Source organism: Falco punctatus (genome assembly GCF_963210335.1).
Source record: "Falco punctatus genome assembly, chromosome: 7".
In the NCBI taxonomy this organism is placed as follows: Eukaryota; Metazoa; Chordata; class Aves; order Falconiformes; family Falconidae; genus Falco; species Falco punctatus.
The window spans coordinates 43,295,841-43,315,758 of NC_137587.1; the positions used below are offsets into that span (position 1 = coordinate 43,295,841).

General features: G+C 43.5%; 1 protein-coding gene across 1 annotated transcript in view; it reads left to right on the plus strand.

Annotated features, from left to right (window-relative positions):
• Positions 1 to 3,290: 3,290 nt before the first annotated feature.
• The window catches only part of BRF1 (BRF1 general transcription factor IIIB subunit), a 175,614-nt gene continuing 158,986 nt past the window's right edge, over positions 3,291 to 19,918 (plus strand). Inside the window, exons 1-2 of the mRNA XM_080395468.1 lie at positions 3,291 to 3,491; positions 17,306 to 17,386. Coding sequence (XP_080251594.1) covers positions 3,305 to 3,491; positions 17,306 to 17,386 — 268 coding nt within the window. The 5' untranslated portion in view covers positions 3,291 to 3,304. The remainder of the gene's footprint in view (positions 3,492 to 17,305; positions 17,387 to 19,918) is intronic.

The window sequence follows — 19,918 nt, forward strand, 5'->3', positions numbered from 1 at the left end:
TAGAAGAGGATCCATCTCTTGTGGAAGTATAGTAATGTGTCATCATCTTGCTCTAATATATTCATTGCTGTGCTGTTCACATTCACAGGAGCAGAGTGGGATTCCCTTGCACTCCAGTCTGAATTTGTGCAACTCATTTGTGTTCTTCCTACTGTTGTATGGGCAGTAGAAAAAAAAAATCTGCTTTTCAAGCAAACGAGAACAGTTCTTCCCTTTGAAACCTCAACAACTGAATGTCAAATGCACACCCACGGGTAAATTACATTCGGGGTTCCTGGAGAAACAGCAGGAAGGAAATCTGTTGGTCTGGGCTAACAGACATCCTGATCACCGCTTTTTGTCACACTTAGGAGTGAAAATAGGAGGTATGAAATATGAGAGAGCAGGTGAAATGGAAAACGGGTCCTTTCCTCCTCTTAACCAAAAGGGCAAAATATTGCAGGGAACGTAGTTTTGTCAACACAAATTTTTAATCGATCAGGTCTTCTTGTCGGGCTTCAGACAATTCACAAAAAGGTAAATTTTGTTAGCCTAAGTGAACTGAGTTATGGGTTATTCATTCAGCAGGCTGGATGGTATTGGTCAAAAAAAAAAATGGTTGTGTGTGTGTTTTCTTTTTCTTAAATCACAAAAAGTTAACCCTCTTGCAAGCAGGAGACAAAGATCTTGCAGAGGTGAAAGCGACTTTCATTTTGGCTGGTAGGAAATGGTCCTGCAGAAATGTTTGAAATATTTATGGGGTATTGTATAAGAAAGCTTTCATGAGTGGGAGGCCAAGGGCTTCACTCTTCAGGACTGGAAACCCATCTTCTCTTATCAGCACTAACCTCACCTTGTAAGAAGATGAAAATTAAAACACACGTCCTTCTTCAATATGACATTAAATGAGGGTTTTTTTCCCAGCGGCTGTATATTTTACTCTCACTAGGGCCCTCTGCTGCTCACATTCAAAGTGAAAACCTCCAAACTTGTTTGGGATTCCCAGGAGAGACTTGTACCGCTTAAACCAACCAAAACACCAAGAATTTTGGAAGGGATGTAAAACTTAGGTCCTCATGGATCAGGACTACATTAGTCTCTAAGTGAGTCAAGAAGAAACTTTTTAACTGAAAGATATTTCAAAACTGCTTGCTGCACGATTTCTTGTGCCTGTGCTAGCCTCTGTCAGGAGCACTGTATACGACGTTGCAGCTGATCTGGGTTGACAGGTGTTGATTAAAATCTTCTGATACTCAAGGGACTTTGCTGAGAGAGGAAAATAATTTATTTCATGATTTTTTCTCCTCCTATTATTGCTAAAATATTGGTTTATCAGGGTATCATTTCCCCTGATATTATCTACACAGTGTATAATTTTGTGAGATCATGCTTGGCTGCTCTGGCACTCATTACATCACTCGCAGTAGGAGGAACTTCAGGAAGGATGCAAACTTTCAGAAGTGGAAGGAATCTGAAAAACCCCAAAGTTCCAATTTTCACAAATTGTCTCTGAGAACAGAATAAAAAGGACAATAAGAAAGAAGCCAAACTGTGTATATAGTGGCACAATCTCCATTATGGTATTGCTATTTTCCTTTTGCAAAAGCCCAGAATATGCAAATTTTTAGGCATATGATGTAATGTCATGACTATGAGATACTCAACTTTCTGAATGGAACATAGCTTTACTATGTGCCCCATTTTTTTTTTTTTTATTTATTTAATTTTTTACACATTTACTTATTGCCTCTAAATGAGCCTCAGCAAGTCATTTTGTACCATGCCTCTGGTCAGTTTGTAGATCTGTGTGGGATACGTGGCTGCATCTGAGTCATTTGGTGGAACACAGACACTGACAGGGAATTTGTAAGGTGAACATTTCTGCTTCTGCATTAACTGACTCGTGTATTTCAAAAGCTGACAGACTGAAGTCTATACAGACATCCACCTCCTTTTCTGCTTAGTTTCCTTCCCATCTGTGGCATGGCGCATGAATTTACTACATGTGGGTTGAGCGCTAAAGTGAGCAATAACTTTCTTGCATGAAAACTGAGTTCTTTGACTCAGCAACTAATAACCCAGAGAGTTACAAAGCACTAGACCTCAATGATATGTCACCTTTGTTATGCAGAACTCAAAGGGCTTTACTGAAACCCATTCATTATGCCACACAAAACTTTTATCTAAGTATTACAGAATGATCGATTATGTTTGATTGATGAAATAATTTTTGAAGCGTAACAAATATTATATTCTTGAAATGCAAGTATCAGTGTTGTAGCCCCAGTTTTATTTTCAGGGAACGCAGGAATTAGCCTACAGAAGTTGAAACCACGAGGGCCATGTTTTTCACTGTATGCCATGTATTTTTACACAACTTTTAATTATTACAGGGTGTCAGAAATAATGTAACATTCAGCCACAGTGCAGACCTCGTTTGTTAAAGTCAAACCACCTAAACCAGAAGGACGATGATCGGCAGAACAGAGGCGTTCTCACCTGTATCACTCAGAAACCATGGTGTGAATTTATTAACTCACACGAGGTTAGGTAAGAAGTCTGGGGGGAAATGACTGAATACTGGGGAAATGTTCTGGGAATCCTGGTGTTCTACACTGGCACCGCTGACCCCGAGAGGCCGCGGGCCCGGTTTTGCAGCAGAGGCGCTGGCGGACGCTCCCCGCGGCAGCACCGCACTGCCATGGCGCCGCAAACACCGCGCTCCCGCTGGGCAGCGCCTCCCCAGCCATCCCCGCTTCCCCACGGCCCCCCTCCCCCTCAGGAGCCCAGCGCTGCCCGGGCCGCGGCTCCCTGACGGCCCTCCCCGCCGTGGGGGCAAGCGAGGGCCCGCCGGGCCGGAGCTCCCGGCTTGGCCTTTGGGAGCCCGCTCCGAGCCTTTGGGCCCCGCTCCGGTGCCCGGTCTGGCCGCGTTAACCGGTGTCCACCGCAGTCGTCGCGGTCACGCCCGGAGCGCGGTGGCGGCCAGGTGCGGTTCGCGGCCGTTTATCTGGGGGTGCAGGAGGGAGCCCCGCGGCGAGAAGCGGGCCGGGCCGAGCCGGGGAGCCGCCGCCGCTCTCTGACAGACAGGGGGCGGGGCAGGGGCGGGCCCGCTGCCGGCGGTGAGGCGGGGGCCGCTGCGGAGGGGCGGGGCGCGGCAGACGAAGTCTCGCGAGAGCGGGCGGGGCCGGCCGCCGCCGCGCTCCTCCCCCTGCCGGTCCAGGCGAGAGAGGCCTGCGCCGAGGCCGTGCTGCACCGCGCCGGCCGGCCGGCGGTAGCGGCAGGGAAGCAGCGGCGGGCCGGGGCCCGGCCCGGGGCGCTAGTCAGGATGCCGGGCGGGCGGGTGTGCGCCGCTTGCGGCTGCTCGGAGATCGAGGTGGACGCGGCGCGCGGGGACGCGGTGTGCACGGGCTGCGGCTCGGTGCTGGAGGACAACATCATCGTCTCCGAGGTGCAGTTCGTGGAGAACAGCGGCGGCGGCTCCTCCGCCGTGGGGCAGTTTGTGTCGCTGGATGGTGAGCGCCGCCGGGCCGGGGCGGGCCGCACGTGCGCCGGGCCGGGGGGGTGTGGCGGGGGTCGGGGGCCACGGGCCGGGGCGTGGGGAAGGGTGGCCGGGGGACGCGGGGGACGCGGGCCGGTGCGTGGGGAGGGGCGGCCGGAGGGTCCGGGGGACACGGGCCGGTGCGTGAGGAGGGGCGGCCGGGGGACACGGGGGACACGGGCCGGTGTGTGGGGTGAAGGTGTGAGGGGAATAAGGAGCGGTGTATGGAGAGAGATCGTTGAGGGGACAGGGGAAGGAGCGGTGGGGGCCAGGGACGTGGCGTGAGGGGGACGGTGCTGTAGGGGGTGCGGGGGACGGGGACGGTGCAGGGGGTGAGGATGCTGTGCCGGAGGGCAGGGTTAGGGATGGCGCGGGGGGTACGGGTACTGGGCGTGGGGACAGTGTATAGGGAAAAGGGTGCTGTGCAAAGGGGGTGCAGGGTGGGTGCCCGGCGACAGGGTGCTGTGCAGGGCGCTGTGGGGCACAGAGTGCGTGGGAAAGTGTGTTGTGCCAGGGAGGGATGGGGTGGTGCCTGTGGGAGATGCTGGTGCTGCACAAGGTGGAAATGGGAGACAGGTGGTGCAAGGTGAGACCGAAACGGAGCATGGGGGGGAGGGGGGAAAGATGTGCGAGGTGGGAGAGATGCTCTGTGTGTGACAGGAGTAAGTGCCTGAGGGACTGGAGCTCCCATGCTGCTGGCCTCAGAGTGGAAGGACTGGGTGCACAGGGAATGGGAAGGTATATCAAATTTGGGGTAGAGGACATGTGAGTTGGGTGTTTGAGTAGGGGGAGTATGGGGAGGCACAGAGGCAGCGTGATGGAGGAGAAACAGGCTGGATCTGAAGGGTCAAGAGTCTGCTTCTGTGACCTAGATGGGTTGGGGTGTTTGTGTGAATGCCCTGGACGATAAGGCCTGTGTACTTGGAAAAAGGCCATATGAAGAGGACTCGGTGTTTGGAAGGGAAGGAAAGCGGTTGTGGGGAATGCATATAAGGAGGAAGAAATATAAGGAGCATGGGAAGGAGCTTAGCAGTGAAACAAGGGGGCTGATGGACTCTATGGCTGTGGGGAAAGAGCAGTTGTGTGTGGAGAGGGCAGCACTGCATACTGGAGTTTGGGAGTTTACTGTAGGCTAGGATTTGTCTAATGGCATTCCTGTCTTCCGACTCAGAGTGCTGGCATTGCCTCTTTTTTATAGCTTGTGAGCAGTTCTTGTATCCTTCGCTTTTTCCTGTAGTGATGTGGAGACCACATTTTTAAGGGCTTATACTGCTTTTTCTCTCCCACCCAAAATTATGCAGGACAGATGGCATGCAAGCTAGAGCGGATTTTGGGATGCCTTTTTCCTATGAAAAAAATGTCAAAAGGAAAAGAGATAAGTGCACCATACTGAGGCTGCTTCTTCTTCTGGATGAATTGCACAGTACTTTCTTAAGTTCCTTTAAGGGACCCTTTTCCTTTTGTGCAAGTCCTGAGATGCTGCTGTTGGTTAATCTTTTTTTGATGGCTAGTGCATTAATCCTTTGATCTTGTATAGCTAGTTAGTTACCTGTCATATGTTACTCTGAAAAGTAATTCTAGCATCTGTGAAGACAGATAAGCACCATGAGGACAGGTGGGTGTGTAAAAGCAAAAACATAATCGGAGCACATTCTTGCATGCTTATGGTGGCTGTATCTGGCTGGCACAAGGTGTGATTGCAGGGGCTTTGCTGTACGTTCATACTGTGATCTTCTAGTCTAGCAAGTCCCCATGTGCATTAACGTATGTATTTTGGTGAAGTGTTGTTTGTAGAAACAATAGAACAGGACTTTCAAAACAAGTTGCTAAGTTACTGCAAGGATGAGTGTGGGGCCCTGTTCACATAGTAAATATTTTAGGGAAATTTGGATATGGTTGTTTTATGCTTTATTCTTTATAGCATTCTTTGTTTCTTTGTTTCAAAACAGATGCTTCTATTGTAAATATTTTTTTTACTTGACTTAAACTGAGTGATGCAAGCTAATCTGAAGAGATGTATTTGTGCTGCAGTAACAGTGTCTTCATGATGTGTGCTTGTCATCTTAAACTTATGACACTGATTTAAGCCCTTGGGAGCAGGGAGAAAAGCCCTTTCCTGTGTAAGCAAGACAGGATTTGTATCTGAGTGTTGTGCTGGCTGGAGAATTTCCAATGGAACGTATATTTCTTTTAAGTCAGAAAACATGTACTTGCTGAAAGCAGCACTGTCTAGTAAGCTATAGCTTTCAGCGACTTCTGATTAAGTAAGCAGGTTTCCATTGAAGTTACCTGATTTTAACACTGTTTTTCCTGTCGTCTTTGTTGACTCTTTAGGTCTGTGGTTCTGAGGGATCCCCTGTGTATGAAATGCCTTGGGCTGAGGCTCCTCGGACTGCAGTCTGGTCATCACGGGCAGTGATGTGTGGAGCATTTGCAGTGTCAGAGGTGCCCAGGCTATTGTTCTTGAGACCCTGGCCCCTGGTCAGTAGGGCTGGGTGACTCAGATTGTTGTCCAGGTTTTGCAAAGTGTGAGGGTTGCCAGGTTCTCTGTTGCAGAGCTGGGAGTTCAATGGGACTCTTGGTGTCTATGGAGTTCAGAGCTCCTGGCTGTGCAACGAGATTCCCCAAACCCTTCAAAGATCCATGAGGGCTTCTATTTGTGTGCTAATATATGTTGAATAGTTATAGATGCCTTTATTCATAATTTTTCATCTTCATAATAAAGAGGCAAAAGGGAGTAGAAAACATGGAGATACTGTTACTGACTTCTTGGTACATCTAGCAAACCTTTTTGTTTTGCCAAGCTGCATGTAAAGGATGCAAGATTCTGAATTTGTTTGCTGAAGGAAGGAAGGGTCTCCTGCGCTTTTCTGTATTGAAGTGGCCTGTCTAGATCATGCCAAGTCCTTGCTAATAAGCCCAGCAACCTCACTGTAAAACATGGGAAACCCCTTCTTTTGTTCTCTCAGGGTTGAAAGAATGTGTGAGGCCACACTTAAGTTTTCCCAGGTGGTATTTTCATTCATCTATCAGTGTGCCTAGTGTAGGAAGCCACAACCTCAACACTGATTTCTTTCACGGAGAAGTTTGGTGTAGCCAGTGTTTTCCAGTGCAGGTGTGTGAGTCTTGTTTCTTTCTGTTTTGACAATTTTAACAACCGAGCATTGGTGTGCTGAGAAAGTGTGGGTTTGTGCATGGATATGAGGGAGAGATCTTGCTTTGCTACTGCATGAAGGTTGGGGTAAATGCAGGCTACGAGTTTGTTGGGCAAAAGGGTAGAAGCAGTGACGGGCAAAATAGGTGGCTGTACAGGTAAATATGGGGGAAGAATGTTTTTTTGGCAAAGTGGCGTGCCTTGTGGATCTTTTGGAGCTTTCTAAAGAAGTCAGTAAGTGGACCAAGCAGATTGCTGGATCTGCGAAGGGAGGTCAGCAAGATCTTTCACCAGAAGCTTTTTAAGAATCTGAGCTGTAGTGAATAAGGGAATAAGGGAGGGTCCTTACAGAGCAGAGAAACTACTCAAATTGTAAGAAATGTAGACTACAAATAAATAATAAGTCTCCTGAAGGAGATGCCAGTGAAGTTCAATAGAATCTGAGCTGATGATCTGGAAAACAAGTGAATGGCGAGTTAAAGGTTTTCTGGCAACACTAAGTTATTTGGGTTATTAAAGACTGTAGAAAGACCTGTTGCTCTTAGTAGCTGGGTAGTAGGATAGCAGGTGGGATCAAGAGTTGCAGTGAGAGTTAGGATTGTTCCTTTCTTCCACATATGGGATGGTAGTATCTGGACTGGCTAGTATAACTTGGGAAGGAGATCCCTAGGTCTTAATGGATAATTCTGTAAAAACGTTCAGCTCAACATTCATTTGCAGTACAAAAAAACCAGAGTGGTGAGGGGAATGTTATAAGTTATCAGGAAAAGAATATGACAGCATGTATGTATACTGTTAGGTATCCTCAGCACTATCTGCAATTTAAATGCTGTGTGCAGTTCTAGTGTGTTCATCTCTTTTCTTCCCCTTCCTCAAGAAAATCTCTAACAGAACTGGGAAAAAAAAAAGATCAGGAGAGAAAGATGGGGTGATTAAGAGGTGTGCTTCTTGAAGAGCTTCTCAGAATGACTGAATAGACTCAGCCTCTTCAGACTGGAAAAGATGATTGAATGGGTAGTAGAGGTCTGTAAATACAGTGGAATAGCGTGGTAAGGATGAGCAATTGTTCAGTATCACACAATGCAAAAACCAGGGAGCACTGAGAAATCTAGCAGCTGGCTTATTTTAAAGGTAGCACGTAGGAAGTTCAGAAGCGTTAGGGGGGTTTTTGTTTTTTTGTTGGGTGTCATGTTGTGCTGTGTCTGTCGTGTGTCGTGCCTCTACCCCCTGAAAAAAAATAAATGAAATTGTGAATCTTAAATTGTGGATGTTAAGAGTTTACATGAGTTGGAAAAGGATTGAGCAAATGGAATAAAAATGTGTCACAGCCATTAAAAAAAAAGCTACTATTTCTGGTTCAGGAAATCTTTGAGCCACAGATCTTTAGACTCTGGGAAATTATATGAAAGAACTATTGTGACAAGCTTTCCTACTATGTTTTGTGTTCACTTGTAGGCAGGTATATTAACAGACTTCACCGTTCAGGGGTGGGATACTGGATTAGATAGTTTTTTGACCTTTGGCACAGCTGCTCTTTTGAGTCTTCAGAGGAAGATCATGTTCTTTGAGCTCAAGAGAGCTGCTTTTGAGGGCTTTGACCATTCTTTTAAAACTGGTCCAAGAATCAGAGGGCTATGGTTTTGCAGCGCAAAGTTTAGTAGGTGTCCCTATGAATTAATACTGGGGTTTTGTGGTGTTTTTTTTCAGCTTGTGTTTTGGAAAGCGGTGAGCACAAAACTCCTCTGACTTCAACAATTATATAGATATGTTCCCGCTCTTGAAAATGCTTAGCTAATTCTTCTGACCTCCTTGTGAGAAGTAGGTAGTAGCCACATTTACAGTTGTGAGAGTCTGATAAAGTGTCCAGAAATCCAGACTGCAAGGTGAAGACTTATTTAGAGTAAGGTTTATAAAGTTGTGTATGCAGTACTTTGTAATAAGGACCATGACATCTTCCCTGGTGGTAGTTGGGGCATATAAAAGAGCATAGTGGTCTTACAGAAATACACAAAGGGGGAGCTAGGCCACCCCAGTCCTGATGAGATGCCCTTTGGAGATGGGCATGACTTCACTGGTGGTGGTATGCTGAGACAGGTGTCTTTGTTAGCATGTTCTTGATGGAAATGCCAGATATGATTGCAGGCTAGCCTGATCCCAATCGCATAATTCCTTTTAATGCTGTCTGTCTTGGGGAGTGGCAGGTCATCTCTTCTTGTGAGGCACCTGTGACTTGCTGGGTCACGAGCTGGTAAGTTCTTTCACTTGCAAGGGAGTACCCTCTTCGTGCTCTAGAAGGGCCTTACTGTGTGTCTTTCTATTGCTCTTCTGAGAGGAAAGTCCTCACAAAGCACAAGCTAGTGAAAGCTTTAATAGGCCCTGTACTGGTCCAGTTAGTTATAATTAAATTCTGTTGCAAGTGGTCACAGTCCAGCCTCAACACTTAACTAGGTGTGTTATTCTCTTGAAGCCTGTGAAGGCCCTGCGTTGAAATTGAGTTTCTGAGCCTAACTAATTTGACCCTGGGTAAGTCAGATATGAGTGGAAAAGGGTTGTTACGCATATTTGAGCTTCAAGGAACTCTGCTAATTGCACAGAAAGTGTTTGAGGCCTGTGCTTTTCCTAGCTGAGTCTAGTTTTGAAGAGTAACTATCCACCTTATAATTGATAGCCAGCTCAGACCATCTCAAACTAGCTGAAAGAGGTTGTTCTTTGTGACTACTTGTCAAATTTGAGAGCATTTGAATTAAAATTCTTCATTCTGCTGATTGGAATGAATGCATCTTGTGGGTGTTTTTTTCTTCATAAGTTCTTAACCGGCTCCTATCGGTCGTAACATTTGAACACCTCCCAGCATGAAGTACCGCGATACAGGGTCTAAGAGTGAGCTATGTTTCTCCCTCTCCATTACACTGTAATTGCATCCTGGAAGACTGAGTTCCGAGCCCTTTGCCAGTCTGCACTCGTTTGATGGCTGCTGCTTTTGTAGAAAGGGAAGTTGTGAGTTGTGTGCCATGTTTGAAGACGGTGAATTCTCTGATCACTCTTTCACTGTGCCTGGGTGGGAGCCCCCCCTGTCTTGTGGTAGTTGTTGGGAGAAACTGTTTTTACAAGTAGTTTCCCTGAGGCTGACAGGAGAAGAAACAAGTACAAAGCTGAAGAGAGTGAGAGGAGGAAAGCTGAACATGGAGCAAACATTGATAGTCCAGATGTCTCTTCAGGTTTTTGTTTAAAGAAGATGAGAAAACGGAAGTCTAGGGCTTCTGACACTAATCAAAGAAGAAGAAAACAGCCCCACCTGAGAAAGCTGATGTGCAGGCAGTGCAGCAGCAAGCTGGAAGGCATAACAGAAAACACAGCATGAGAAAATGGCACCACGAGGCATACCAAGCTTGTGATCGTGAAACACGAGCTTGTGATCCTGAAACATGTTGTACGTGGGGGAGCTCAGCTGCTGCTGTTCTAGAAATTGCCTTTAAATGCTTGGTAGTAAGTTGAGAAAACCAGCATCTGATAAGCTTCTTGGGCACAAACCATAAGGCAATCTGGAAACCTACCCTTTGAGGTGAAGGGTATCTCTGCGTGCGGTCTGGTGGCAGGAGAGCTGGCTGCTTTGCCAGGCACTGCTGTCCCTTGCTGTCTGTGACCGGCTTCTCACTGGGGCTCCCCCAACCCTGCCCATGGCCCAAGACCCCATGTCAGACCCTCAGGGACATCAGCCCCTGCCCCAGTGATTCTGCAGCAGAGCTGGTCTTCAGCACTCCACAGCCCTGCCCTGCCTGGCCATGGGTCCTGCCAAGCCAGGCCTGTGTCCCACCTTGCCTCATCCCTGTCCCTATGGCCCTGTCCACCTGTCTCAGGGCCGTGTCTGATGTGGTTCCCCTTGCTGGGCCTGATCCTGACCCCCACGTGCAGGCTGACATCCTGCCTGGCTTCAGCCCATCCCTGGACCCACAAAGGTGCTCAGTGCCCTGGGCTGCAGCTGCCCCATCCTGCTACAGAGTTCAGGGTCACATTTCTAGTAAAAAATTGGGATTATTTTTCAGAAGTGTTTAGCTAACTCTTAATTAGCATGTGTCTTCCCCAACCAGCTGTCTATCTTTACAAAACCAATAGTATCCCTGTAGTTTTGAGACCTCTGTTGCCCTCTGAGGTTTGTCTGAAACTGGGCAGAGAGGAGAGGGATGGGCAGTGTTGCTCTGTACACTGTTTTCCCTCTGGAAAGCAAGGTGAAAACTGAAGGTTAGCATAATGAAATGCAGCCTCTGCAGGCTGAGGCAACAGAACTGTGGGGTGGAGAAAGACAAGTTGGTGGAGCTAGGGGCATTTATCAACTCCAGATAAGACCTACAGGATACTTCATCCTTAAATGCACGTCATGGAAAGCCTAGTGCTAGGAGGGTTATGGAGTAGCCTGGCCACTGAAGTGGGATTCTTGCCCCACGGGACTCACCCTGCCTTTGGGGTCTGAGGTGAGTGAACATCACTGGTGTGTCTGTGTGAGACTGAACAGTGTGACTGTCTTGAAACAGATTTACTGTTTTATGGTTGATTGCTTGGAATTTCTATTTTTTTTGTGGGTTTTGGTTAAAAAATATGTAATAAACTAAATTAAAAATGCCTGTTCTCTTCTTTCAATGCTAAGCTGGCATTTGTTATTTGAGATTTACAGTAACAGATGTGAATTAGTCTTTTACCTTACTCTTACTCAGTGACTAAGTCAGGAGGTTTTAGGTCAGTCACAAATATATAGTCATAGTTGCGTGGATGGGAGGCTGCAGCGGGCATTGACAGCATTAGTCCAATTTCAGCACTGAGTCAGGACCACATATAGCTCATGGCTCTTGTACAGCATGACATAAATTAGGACCTCCATCTCCAAATGTGTATGAGTTTGCAAGATACTGATTTGAGGCTGTCGGGAAGAATGTTTCTTGCGGAAAGTTGTTAGCTTTTGCTCATAAGGAGAAAGGAAAGTTGTGAACTAGTAGCCCTTAACACACCGAGTGTTAAAACTTCTGGTTTAGGAGGCGCCACAACATTTATATTATAGGCTGCTTCAAATATTAGAGTATCAAGGAAAAGTTTCTTCCTTCTCATACAATTCTTTCGTTGCAAGTAAATTATAAGCAACTTACTACAGTGACCCATTTGCACTGCCATGATTGCTGAATGTGTACTCTTAACTCTGCAGTGTCCTTTGACAAATTTAATGTATCTTCCTCTTTAGTAAAGCTGCGGTATGCTCAATTTTTCAGGTGTGCCTGTGGAAGCTTACTGAAATATTTTGTATATGCTACTTTATCCTAAAAAACCTCTTTATGTTTTCACATCATGGAGCGTGAACTACATTGACCTTAAGTGCAGAAGTTGACTGTAGTTTGCCTTGATATAAGTATTTCAGCCTTTTGGAGTTTGTGAAAATGGAAAGTTTCAAAAAAAAAAAAAAAAAAAAAAAAAAGGTCAGCAAACTGGAAAGAAGAGAGGGACTAGGTACAGGGAGGAAAAAGCTTCCATAAAATTTCAGCTAAGCTTACTAGCCATTGATCTGTGCTTTTTTTTCCTCTAGAACTTTTTAAGGTGGATAATTACTGTCACAGTGCTAGTGAGATAGTTTGGTAAAGAGGATGAGCTCTGTGTTTGTATCACTTCTGTGTCTTTGGCTGGTCAGTTGTTACATACAATAAAGGGTTCTTCTGTATTTTTGAATAACGCAGAAGTGGAAGGAGTGGTGGGTTTGTTATTAATTGGTAGTTATTAATTAGTTTCCATGTAGGATGTATTGATAGGCCAAATCCTGACATAAAGTACAGTGCAGCCTCGAACAGTCCTGAAATGGGTTCCTGTAGTAATGCACACACTAAAATTGAAATGAAAGTGCTAGGTTCTGAAAAGTAAAAGTAATGTTAATGTCAGCAAAATTCCTCATACTTGTGATGCAGATTTCTAGATAGCACTAATTCACTGATAACTTTAAATTATGTAGAGTGGCCATGATGTAATTTGCGACACGGAAGAAAGTATGGGTATGCTGGATTTGCAGACTTTTTGGGAAATCCTGAAGAACATTTACCTGTTTTAGTGTATGCTAGGTTTTCTTATTAAAAACCAAATCCATAATCATGCTGTGTTGGGAAGAGGGGAAACTTGCATCTACTTAATGCAAAAAATAATCATCTGCTATACATCTTAGTGAGAGGGACTGAATCCGTTTTTGCTTCTGTAATCCTCCAGGTGGCAATCCTGTGTCAGCTAAGCGTATGGTGGATTTTTTCTGGCATTGAGTCGTTTATATGCTGTCCTCGTGATGGCAACAAATGCTTGATTGAAGTGCTGCAGAATGTACCGCTGTCAGTTGTGAAAATGCTGAATTGAGCACGTAACTTGGATGCAGACTGGTTTCATAGAATTGTGCAGCCCTAAACTCGGGTGTGGTAGACGCAAGAGTATATTTATCTCTTTGGTTGGTAGTTAGGAAAATAAGGCCATAGCTAGCTAGCTATGGTGGAGTCGATAAAAAGTTTGTCTGTGTAAGTTTATTCACCAGTACCATTTCAGCAGGCTGGGGTGTGTGCAGATCTGTTAACTTCCCTGTAAAAATGGCTGAGAAAAGAATTATTTCAGTTACAGACTTCAGTAGTTTTGTGCGTTCAGAAAACTTTAAACACATCATTTTGCTTTTGTAGGCATGAATTGTAATGGGGACATTTACTTAATCTCCTTGTGACTTTCATAGTCTAACTTAAGTTGGAAGCTCTTTTTTTTCCTCTTAGATTATCTAGTCTACCCTGACTATGAAACCGTTGGTGTTACATAATCTGCATTCTTTTTCAGACTCCGATTTTATGCTTGGTCTGTAAATACGTGGGGTTTAAATTGGAGAGTTTTCTCCTACATTGTCCTGAAGAAAGGGGTGGTTTTGATTTCACAGGCAAGGATTTTGGTAGGATCAGTCCTGTCAAATAGATATGCTTCAGTTCAATGTGCAAGCAGCTTCATTCCCTGTCTTTACTTCCTCATTTATGTAGAGGAGACAAAATCCGTCATGATGGGACTGAATCTGTTTCTTCTCCAGGTGTTGAATCTGAAACTCAGCATGTCACTAGCTCTCAGAAAAATGCCCTTTAAGCTGCAGATGCCCGAGTGACTGCCCTTTGCCTCCTCTGTGTGGAGGGATGTGATACGTGCTGTTCCTGCTAGCTGTCGGTTTTTTTGTTGCTGTTCAAGGTTACCACAGACTTCAAGCTTTGCTTGCTCCATTTACTGCTTGAGGAATGTTTTTGTAGAGAAGCAGTGATGTGACTCCCTTCGTTAGTGAGTTGTTAGAGCAAAACAAATAGCCCAGGTGCCTGGGTCTGACCCTGCACACAGCAGCTGTGCCTCCAACTGCTGCAAGGAGCAGATGTGGGGATGGCTGCTCTTGACTGCTTGAGGGACGGGCGCTGTAGTTCAGCACTCAAGTAATGTGGAGTTATAGGCTGGGTCTGGACCTGTGTAAGCTTTGACCAAGTATCGTAAAATTCATAGGCATATGATGTCTTGCGTCTTCAGTTCCTTTCTTCTGGTGTCTCAGGACACTGCCCTACTGAGGGGACCACAAAAAAAAAAGGAAAAAGAAAGGTTGCTTCTGAGCTGCCTAACATATCTCTCCACACCTTCTGTGGTCCAAAATTTCATGTAAATGTCCAGAGAGGAGTCTTCAGTTACGCAAAGCTGAGAATCTGAGTTTGTCATCTACTGATTATTTTTAGAAACTCCGTACCTTGGGAGGCGCTGCCTCATGAAGGAAGGTATTTGAGTTGGCTTAGGGAAATGTTAGTGTTAATGTTGAAGATTTGACAGTCAGTCCTTGAAGGCATCAAATACTTCTCGGATATATTTTTGTATATCTTGAAAGCTGAATGTGGAAAACCAAAAGCCTATTTAATTCACTTTCGAAGTTTTAGAGGAGGAAAAATAGAAGAGGTCAAGAAATGTAAAAATTTCAGTTAAGCTGGGATGTTAATTTGGTTGTGCCTAGCAATTGCCGTTCCTTTCCTTTGTACTTTTTAAATGACTAGCTTTGTAGGGATTTTTGTCTTTAAATGAATTTGATGGTTTTATTTTTTTTAAGAGTTTATCTTTTTATTACCCAGCTGAACAGTTACGTTAATGAGTTTGGTTTGCATTCTGCTTGTAAAGATTAAAGCTGGTGAGACTTCATAGTCAATGGCAACGTTAGTTTGCAGTTCTGAGAGTCTTAAGTGCTCAACAGACTAGTATTCTGTCAGTTTTCAAAGCCAAATGCTAATTAGAGATGTACAGTCTTTCCAGTTAACTCGCTGAGAAATGGGCACATCAATTCTGATAGCAGAGTTTGTCTTTCTGATAGCTCTGCTAGTATCTGCTGTAGCTTGGAAAGAAATAACTTTTATGTACAATGTTGTATCTTGGTATCTAATGAAAAAGAATCTTAAAGAACTAAACCACTGAAATATAAGCTTAATTTTATTTTGTTGCTTTTTTTATTCTAGCTTCTGAGCTAGTTAAGTTATTTTGTTAATAGTAGTGTTTATCACTACTGTAATATTATTTTTGTGCAAGCTTTTTAGTAGTGACAGGGAAACCTATAAAAGAGTACTGTAGTTTTGACAGAGATATCCAATAAAACTCAGTATTTTGGTGTATTCAGAGTTAGAGGGGACTGAAAAGTGGAGCCTTTGTGCACAGGAGGGAGACTGGTGCCTTGGGTCCAAGTGCTGGATGAGCCTGCTCCAGCCTGCCCTGCCGTTTGGTCCTGCTCTTGCCCTGCAGTTTATGGCCTCCTCCGCTGTACTGATGCTTGAGCCTGCGCTCTCCTGCTGCAAATCAGACAAGTGAGGTAGCCTGTGGTAAAGCAAACCTTAAAACAACAAAAAATGGAGGGTAAGAGACAGAATTTCTGAAGGTAGATTTGCTACTGAAGGAAAGGAACATAAAACTGTTGCCACTGTTGATACTGTTTTTTTTGCCAGGTAAACCATTCTTATTAAATGTATTCCAAAAATGTTTTGTGTGCTAGGGTAGTTCAGTAACCTCTCTCTGTTTTGCCTCGTTGGTTTGTTTTAGAACCTATAAGAATGGCAAGCAGCCGTTGTTGTCTGTAGTGGTCTGGAGCAAATACAGAGTTGGGAGACATACCCAGTGAGGAGGTCACTATAGAGTGTTTTTCATTTCTAATTAGGGTGTTGAACTGAAGTGCTTAAGCTGTAGGGCATTTATGTGAGAGCTTCTGATTATTGTTTGTTGAAATGATCTGCTAATGAAGTGAAGGTGAAGTCAGTTTCTGTTGTGGATAGTGCTGGAAACCCAGTTCAGAGTTTGGATGGAAAATCAAGCTTTGAAGGCTTATAGGCAGTAATTCTGCAGGAGTATTAGCTTTTTGGTTTATTTTTTTTTTCCTCAGCATAGACGTACATTAAAGGCAGCTGAGAGGAGATTAGCTAAGGAAGTCTGGTAAGAGGGAAAATTTAGGTCACAGTTTCTCATCACTTGTACCTGCTATGGAAGTATTTATTCAGGTGTGTGGGAGAAATACCCTGAATGGCTTTCAAGTGACATTTTTTTTTCTATCTCAAAGTCATTCTAGTTTGTTCCAGAGAACTGTTGTAAGATGGGAAAACATACCTACAAGAACTTGAGGGAAAAACTGTGGGCATCATAGGAACAAGATGACTCTGATGACTTTTTTCCTATTCTGAAGAGCAGACTACTTGAATTAAGTAGAAGTCCTTACTAACAAATTACTTCTTTTTAATCCTGTGCAATATAGCTTTTTGATCGCACTTGTTAAGCTGATAGATTTGAATATCCTGCTTGAGATAGCCTGATTGTTTTTAAAAAAAATCCTTGCTTCAGTGGGAGACTATTTCTGTCCGTGGTAGTTTAATTCCCTGTTCAGCAAGATTGGTTTCTGTGAGTAGTTCCATTGACTCCCGGTGGACTTTGCATTCAGGCTTCTCAGCACTGGCACGTATGCATAAACCAGCCTCTAGTTTATGCTAATTTACAACTTGGGCTTGTTTTAGTCTCCAGCCTTTCAGGATATAGAAGCAGCAGTTCCAGCTTTGCAGTTTTTGCAGCCTAAGTGTCGCTCTGTGTGCCTAATGTTAAACTGAAGTTATCTGAAAGTAAGCGTTAGGTCTGTAGTAGCCAACACAGTCACTATTGAGTGCTAAAGGTGTTTTATATTCTGTAGTGCCAGTAATTAGCTATTAAAATTCTGTATTGAATATTCTTCAGACAAAAAATATTAACTACGCAATTGTTTCATCATTTACTTTAAGAAATATTTTACAATATTGACTTTAATGTTCTGCCTGAAATAGGGCTTTCAACATTTTTGTACTTTTCTTTGGAGCTGAGATTGGGCGGACTTATGGAGCCATGTAATTCCTATGGTATCCCACAGAAGAAATAAACTGCACAGGATTTACATTCAATATCTTAAACCCTTCAAGCACTTCTGTTGCCCTTCTTAATGTAATTTGACATATTGTAAATTACACAGATATTGAATATAGTGGCACAGTAACTTTCCTTGTAATATTGTAATTCATTTATTGCATTTGACATGTCTGAGTTTTTCTTTTTTTTTTTTTTTTTTGTCCCTCTAATAGGTGCAGGCAAAACACCAACTTTAGGAGGAGGATTCCATGCCAACCTGGGAAAGGAGTCACGAGCGCAAACTCTACAGAATGGTACTTGCAAGCTCTAGTCTTGTTGATATGGAGGGTTTTTTTATTATTATTAATGTGGTTGATTACAATTAATTTCTAGTTCTGAATGTGACCTCAAAACCTTGGCAGGCCACTTGTTATTCAGTAGACCAGTCTGACTAGTGCTGATTTTACATTGTGCTCTCGTTTGGTTGTTATACCTGATTTATGAGGTCAGGTAGCTGGCTGACAAAGGGTAATGGCACCTGACAGTACTATGTAGTTTAAAAGGACTTTTTCAAGGTTGACGTGCCCATTGCACCTTTTTATTATCTGTTAACCTATTGTGGCATTTTATTTTATAAGTTTTCAGGGTTCTTGAAATGCTTTATGCATGTTTATTTTGAAGTATAATTGTTCAAATGCTTTTGGTTTTATGCAGTGTAAGTGTGAGAATGCATGTATTTATGCACACTTAATAGTAATTGTGCTTCATATGTGACGAATGTGGTGGGGGGATGGAAAATATTCAAATGATACTTGTATAATATGTAATAAGAGTATTTATTTATTTTAATTGAGATCTACATAATATATGCTCTTTACAGAGAGTGAATAAAAACCTGCTTTTATTCCAGAAACAGAACGGTTTTCCAGTTCCAATTGCTGTTAACTTATATCAATGGGCAGGAGTTGTCATTTTTTTTTTTTGCTAATTAATACTCTTGTCTCATGACTGCTGGAGATGACAGCTGATGGACTGTCATATCAAAGACTCGGAAGCTGACATGTAGTTAACTAAGGGACATAGATGGGTTTTACTGATATGGTGCTCACTGGGGGGGGGGGGGGGAAGGATATTTTAGATATTTTCCTAAATTAAAGTCTTACACTTGCAACTTAAATGCAGAAAATCTTACCTGGTATTATGCCTGTATAGGTATACAAAGGATAAGATTGATCTGATATTATATCTCCATAGGTATAGAAAGGTTAAGATTACCTTATTGAAATATAACCAGGTTGCTTTACTCAGCATTATTCAGCTAATTTATATACAGAGTGTTTTATTCAGCTGTTTGTACTGAACAGTAATGAGCTGTGCTTTTTTGGCAGAGTAAAGCTTGTGCTTTGTGTGAGCTAGTTTCAGTGTCAGGTCCAAAGTTACTATCTTACAAGTTTCAAAAATGTCTGGATAAAGTGTAACCTTTATAAGTGAAATAAAACCACTAGAATGACTTTTGCAGTCAGTGAAGTTTGTCTTTGGATGAATGCACTTCTAAACAAAACTGTAATTTTACATGGGTGTTTTCAAAATAAATTGGCATGTTGTGCCTAAGGACTGCCCAGTTCCTTGTCTTTAGTTGTAGAAAAGTAAAGTGCTGAGGGGAGAAAATCCTGATCTGTTGCTTGAGTGTTGTTGGAGTGTTTGAATCCTTCAGAGCCCCTTTTGGTTATGCTGAAGGATAATCACAAGTAAAGACATTGTAGATGTTTTTCTGGGGTCCAAACATGGCTTCTTTCTTGGATGAGTGTTTGCTGGGGCATATTTTTGAGCATCATCCTGCCCCACAGCTTTTGTGCATGGGGGCCCCCCCAATCATACGCAGTGATTCTGACTTGGCTAAAGTCTATCTGTATTATATACAAGAAATTGTAGTTGTTTTGAATGAAATTATCTCCCAGACAGTTTTGAAATGGGAAAATAATTTGTCTTTTTACCTGTACCTGTCTGAGGCTTTTTACAGGTTTTCTTCTCTCTCTCTCTCTCTCTCTCTCTCTTTTTCTTTGTTGCTATCCTTTATATAAAGAAAAGTATTTGGTGTTTGACTTCTGTAACCAACCTGCATTTGTCATGCTGCCAATCTGTCTCTGGGAAAGTTCTTTTCAATGAGCTAAGTGATGTTCTTGCTCAGTCCCAAGCATGACAACAGCAGCTGATATTTCAGGTGGAGCAATTGGTGTTTGAAAGGCTTTTCTTTCTGCTGCAGTATAATGAGCTAGTTGTCTGCTGCATTTAATCACACTTCTAGCTTTACATAGTTTTTAATTGCAAATTGAGCTATGGCAGTGAACTTAGAAAATCTCACCCTGTCACTGTGTGCCCATGATAATGGCTTTTTTGGGTGAAATTATATTAATATCCATTGTGCTTAGACTTGAAAGTGTAACAAGGTAAACATACTTACTGTATATAATTTAAAATAAAAGCATGAGATTGTTTATTGAATGAAACTGAAGTACATAGTTTACTATATTAAAAATGAACAGTTATCCTTGGAGTGCTATGCTTTCTGCTCAGAAAAAGGCTGAGCTGCTTATTTATTTGCTGGTACTACTATGTTTGTATTTCCAAAGTTAACTGAGTTGCAAATGAACTGCTGAAATTAGCTCCTGTTCAGATGCTGGCGCAGCGCAGCCTGTGAGCACGCTTCAGGAGGCCTATTCCTGCAACTTGCTGATAGCTCTTACGTCAAGGCTGTGGGCTACCTTCAGTTGTGTAAGCACATGATTTTTTTCTTCTGTATGGTGCTCTATACAAGCTGTTGCCAAAGGGAAGATCCAGGCTCTGGG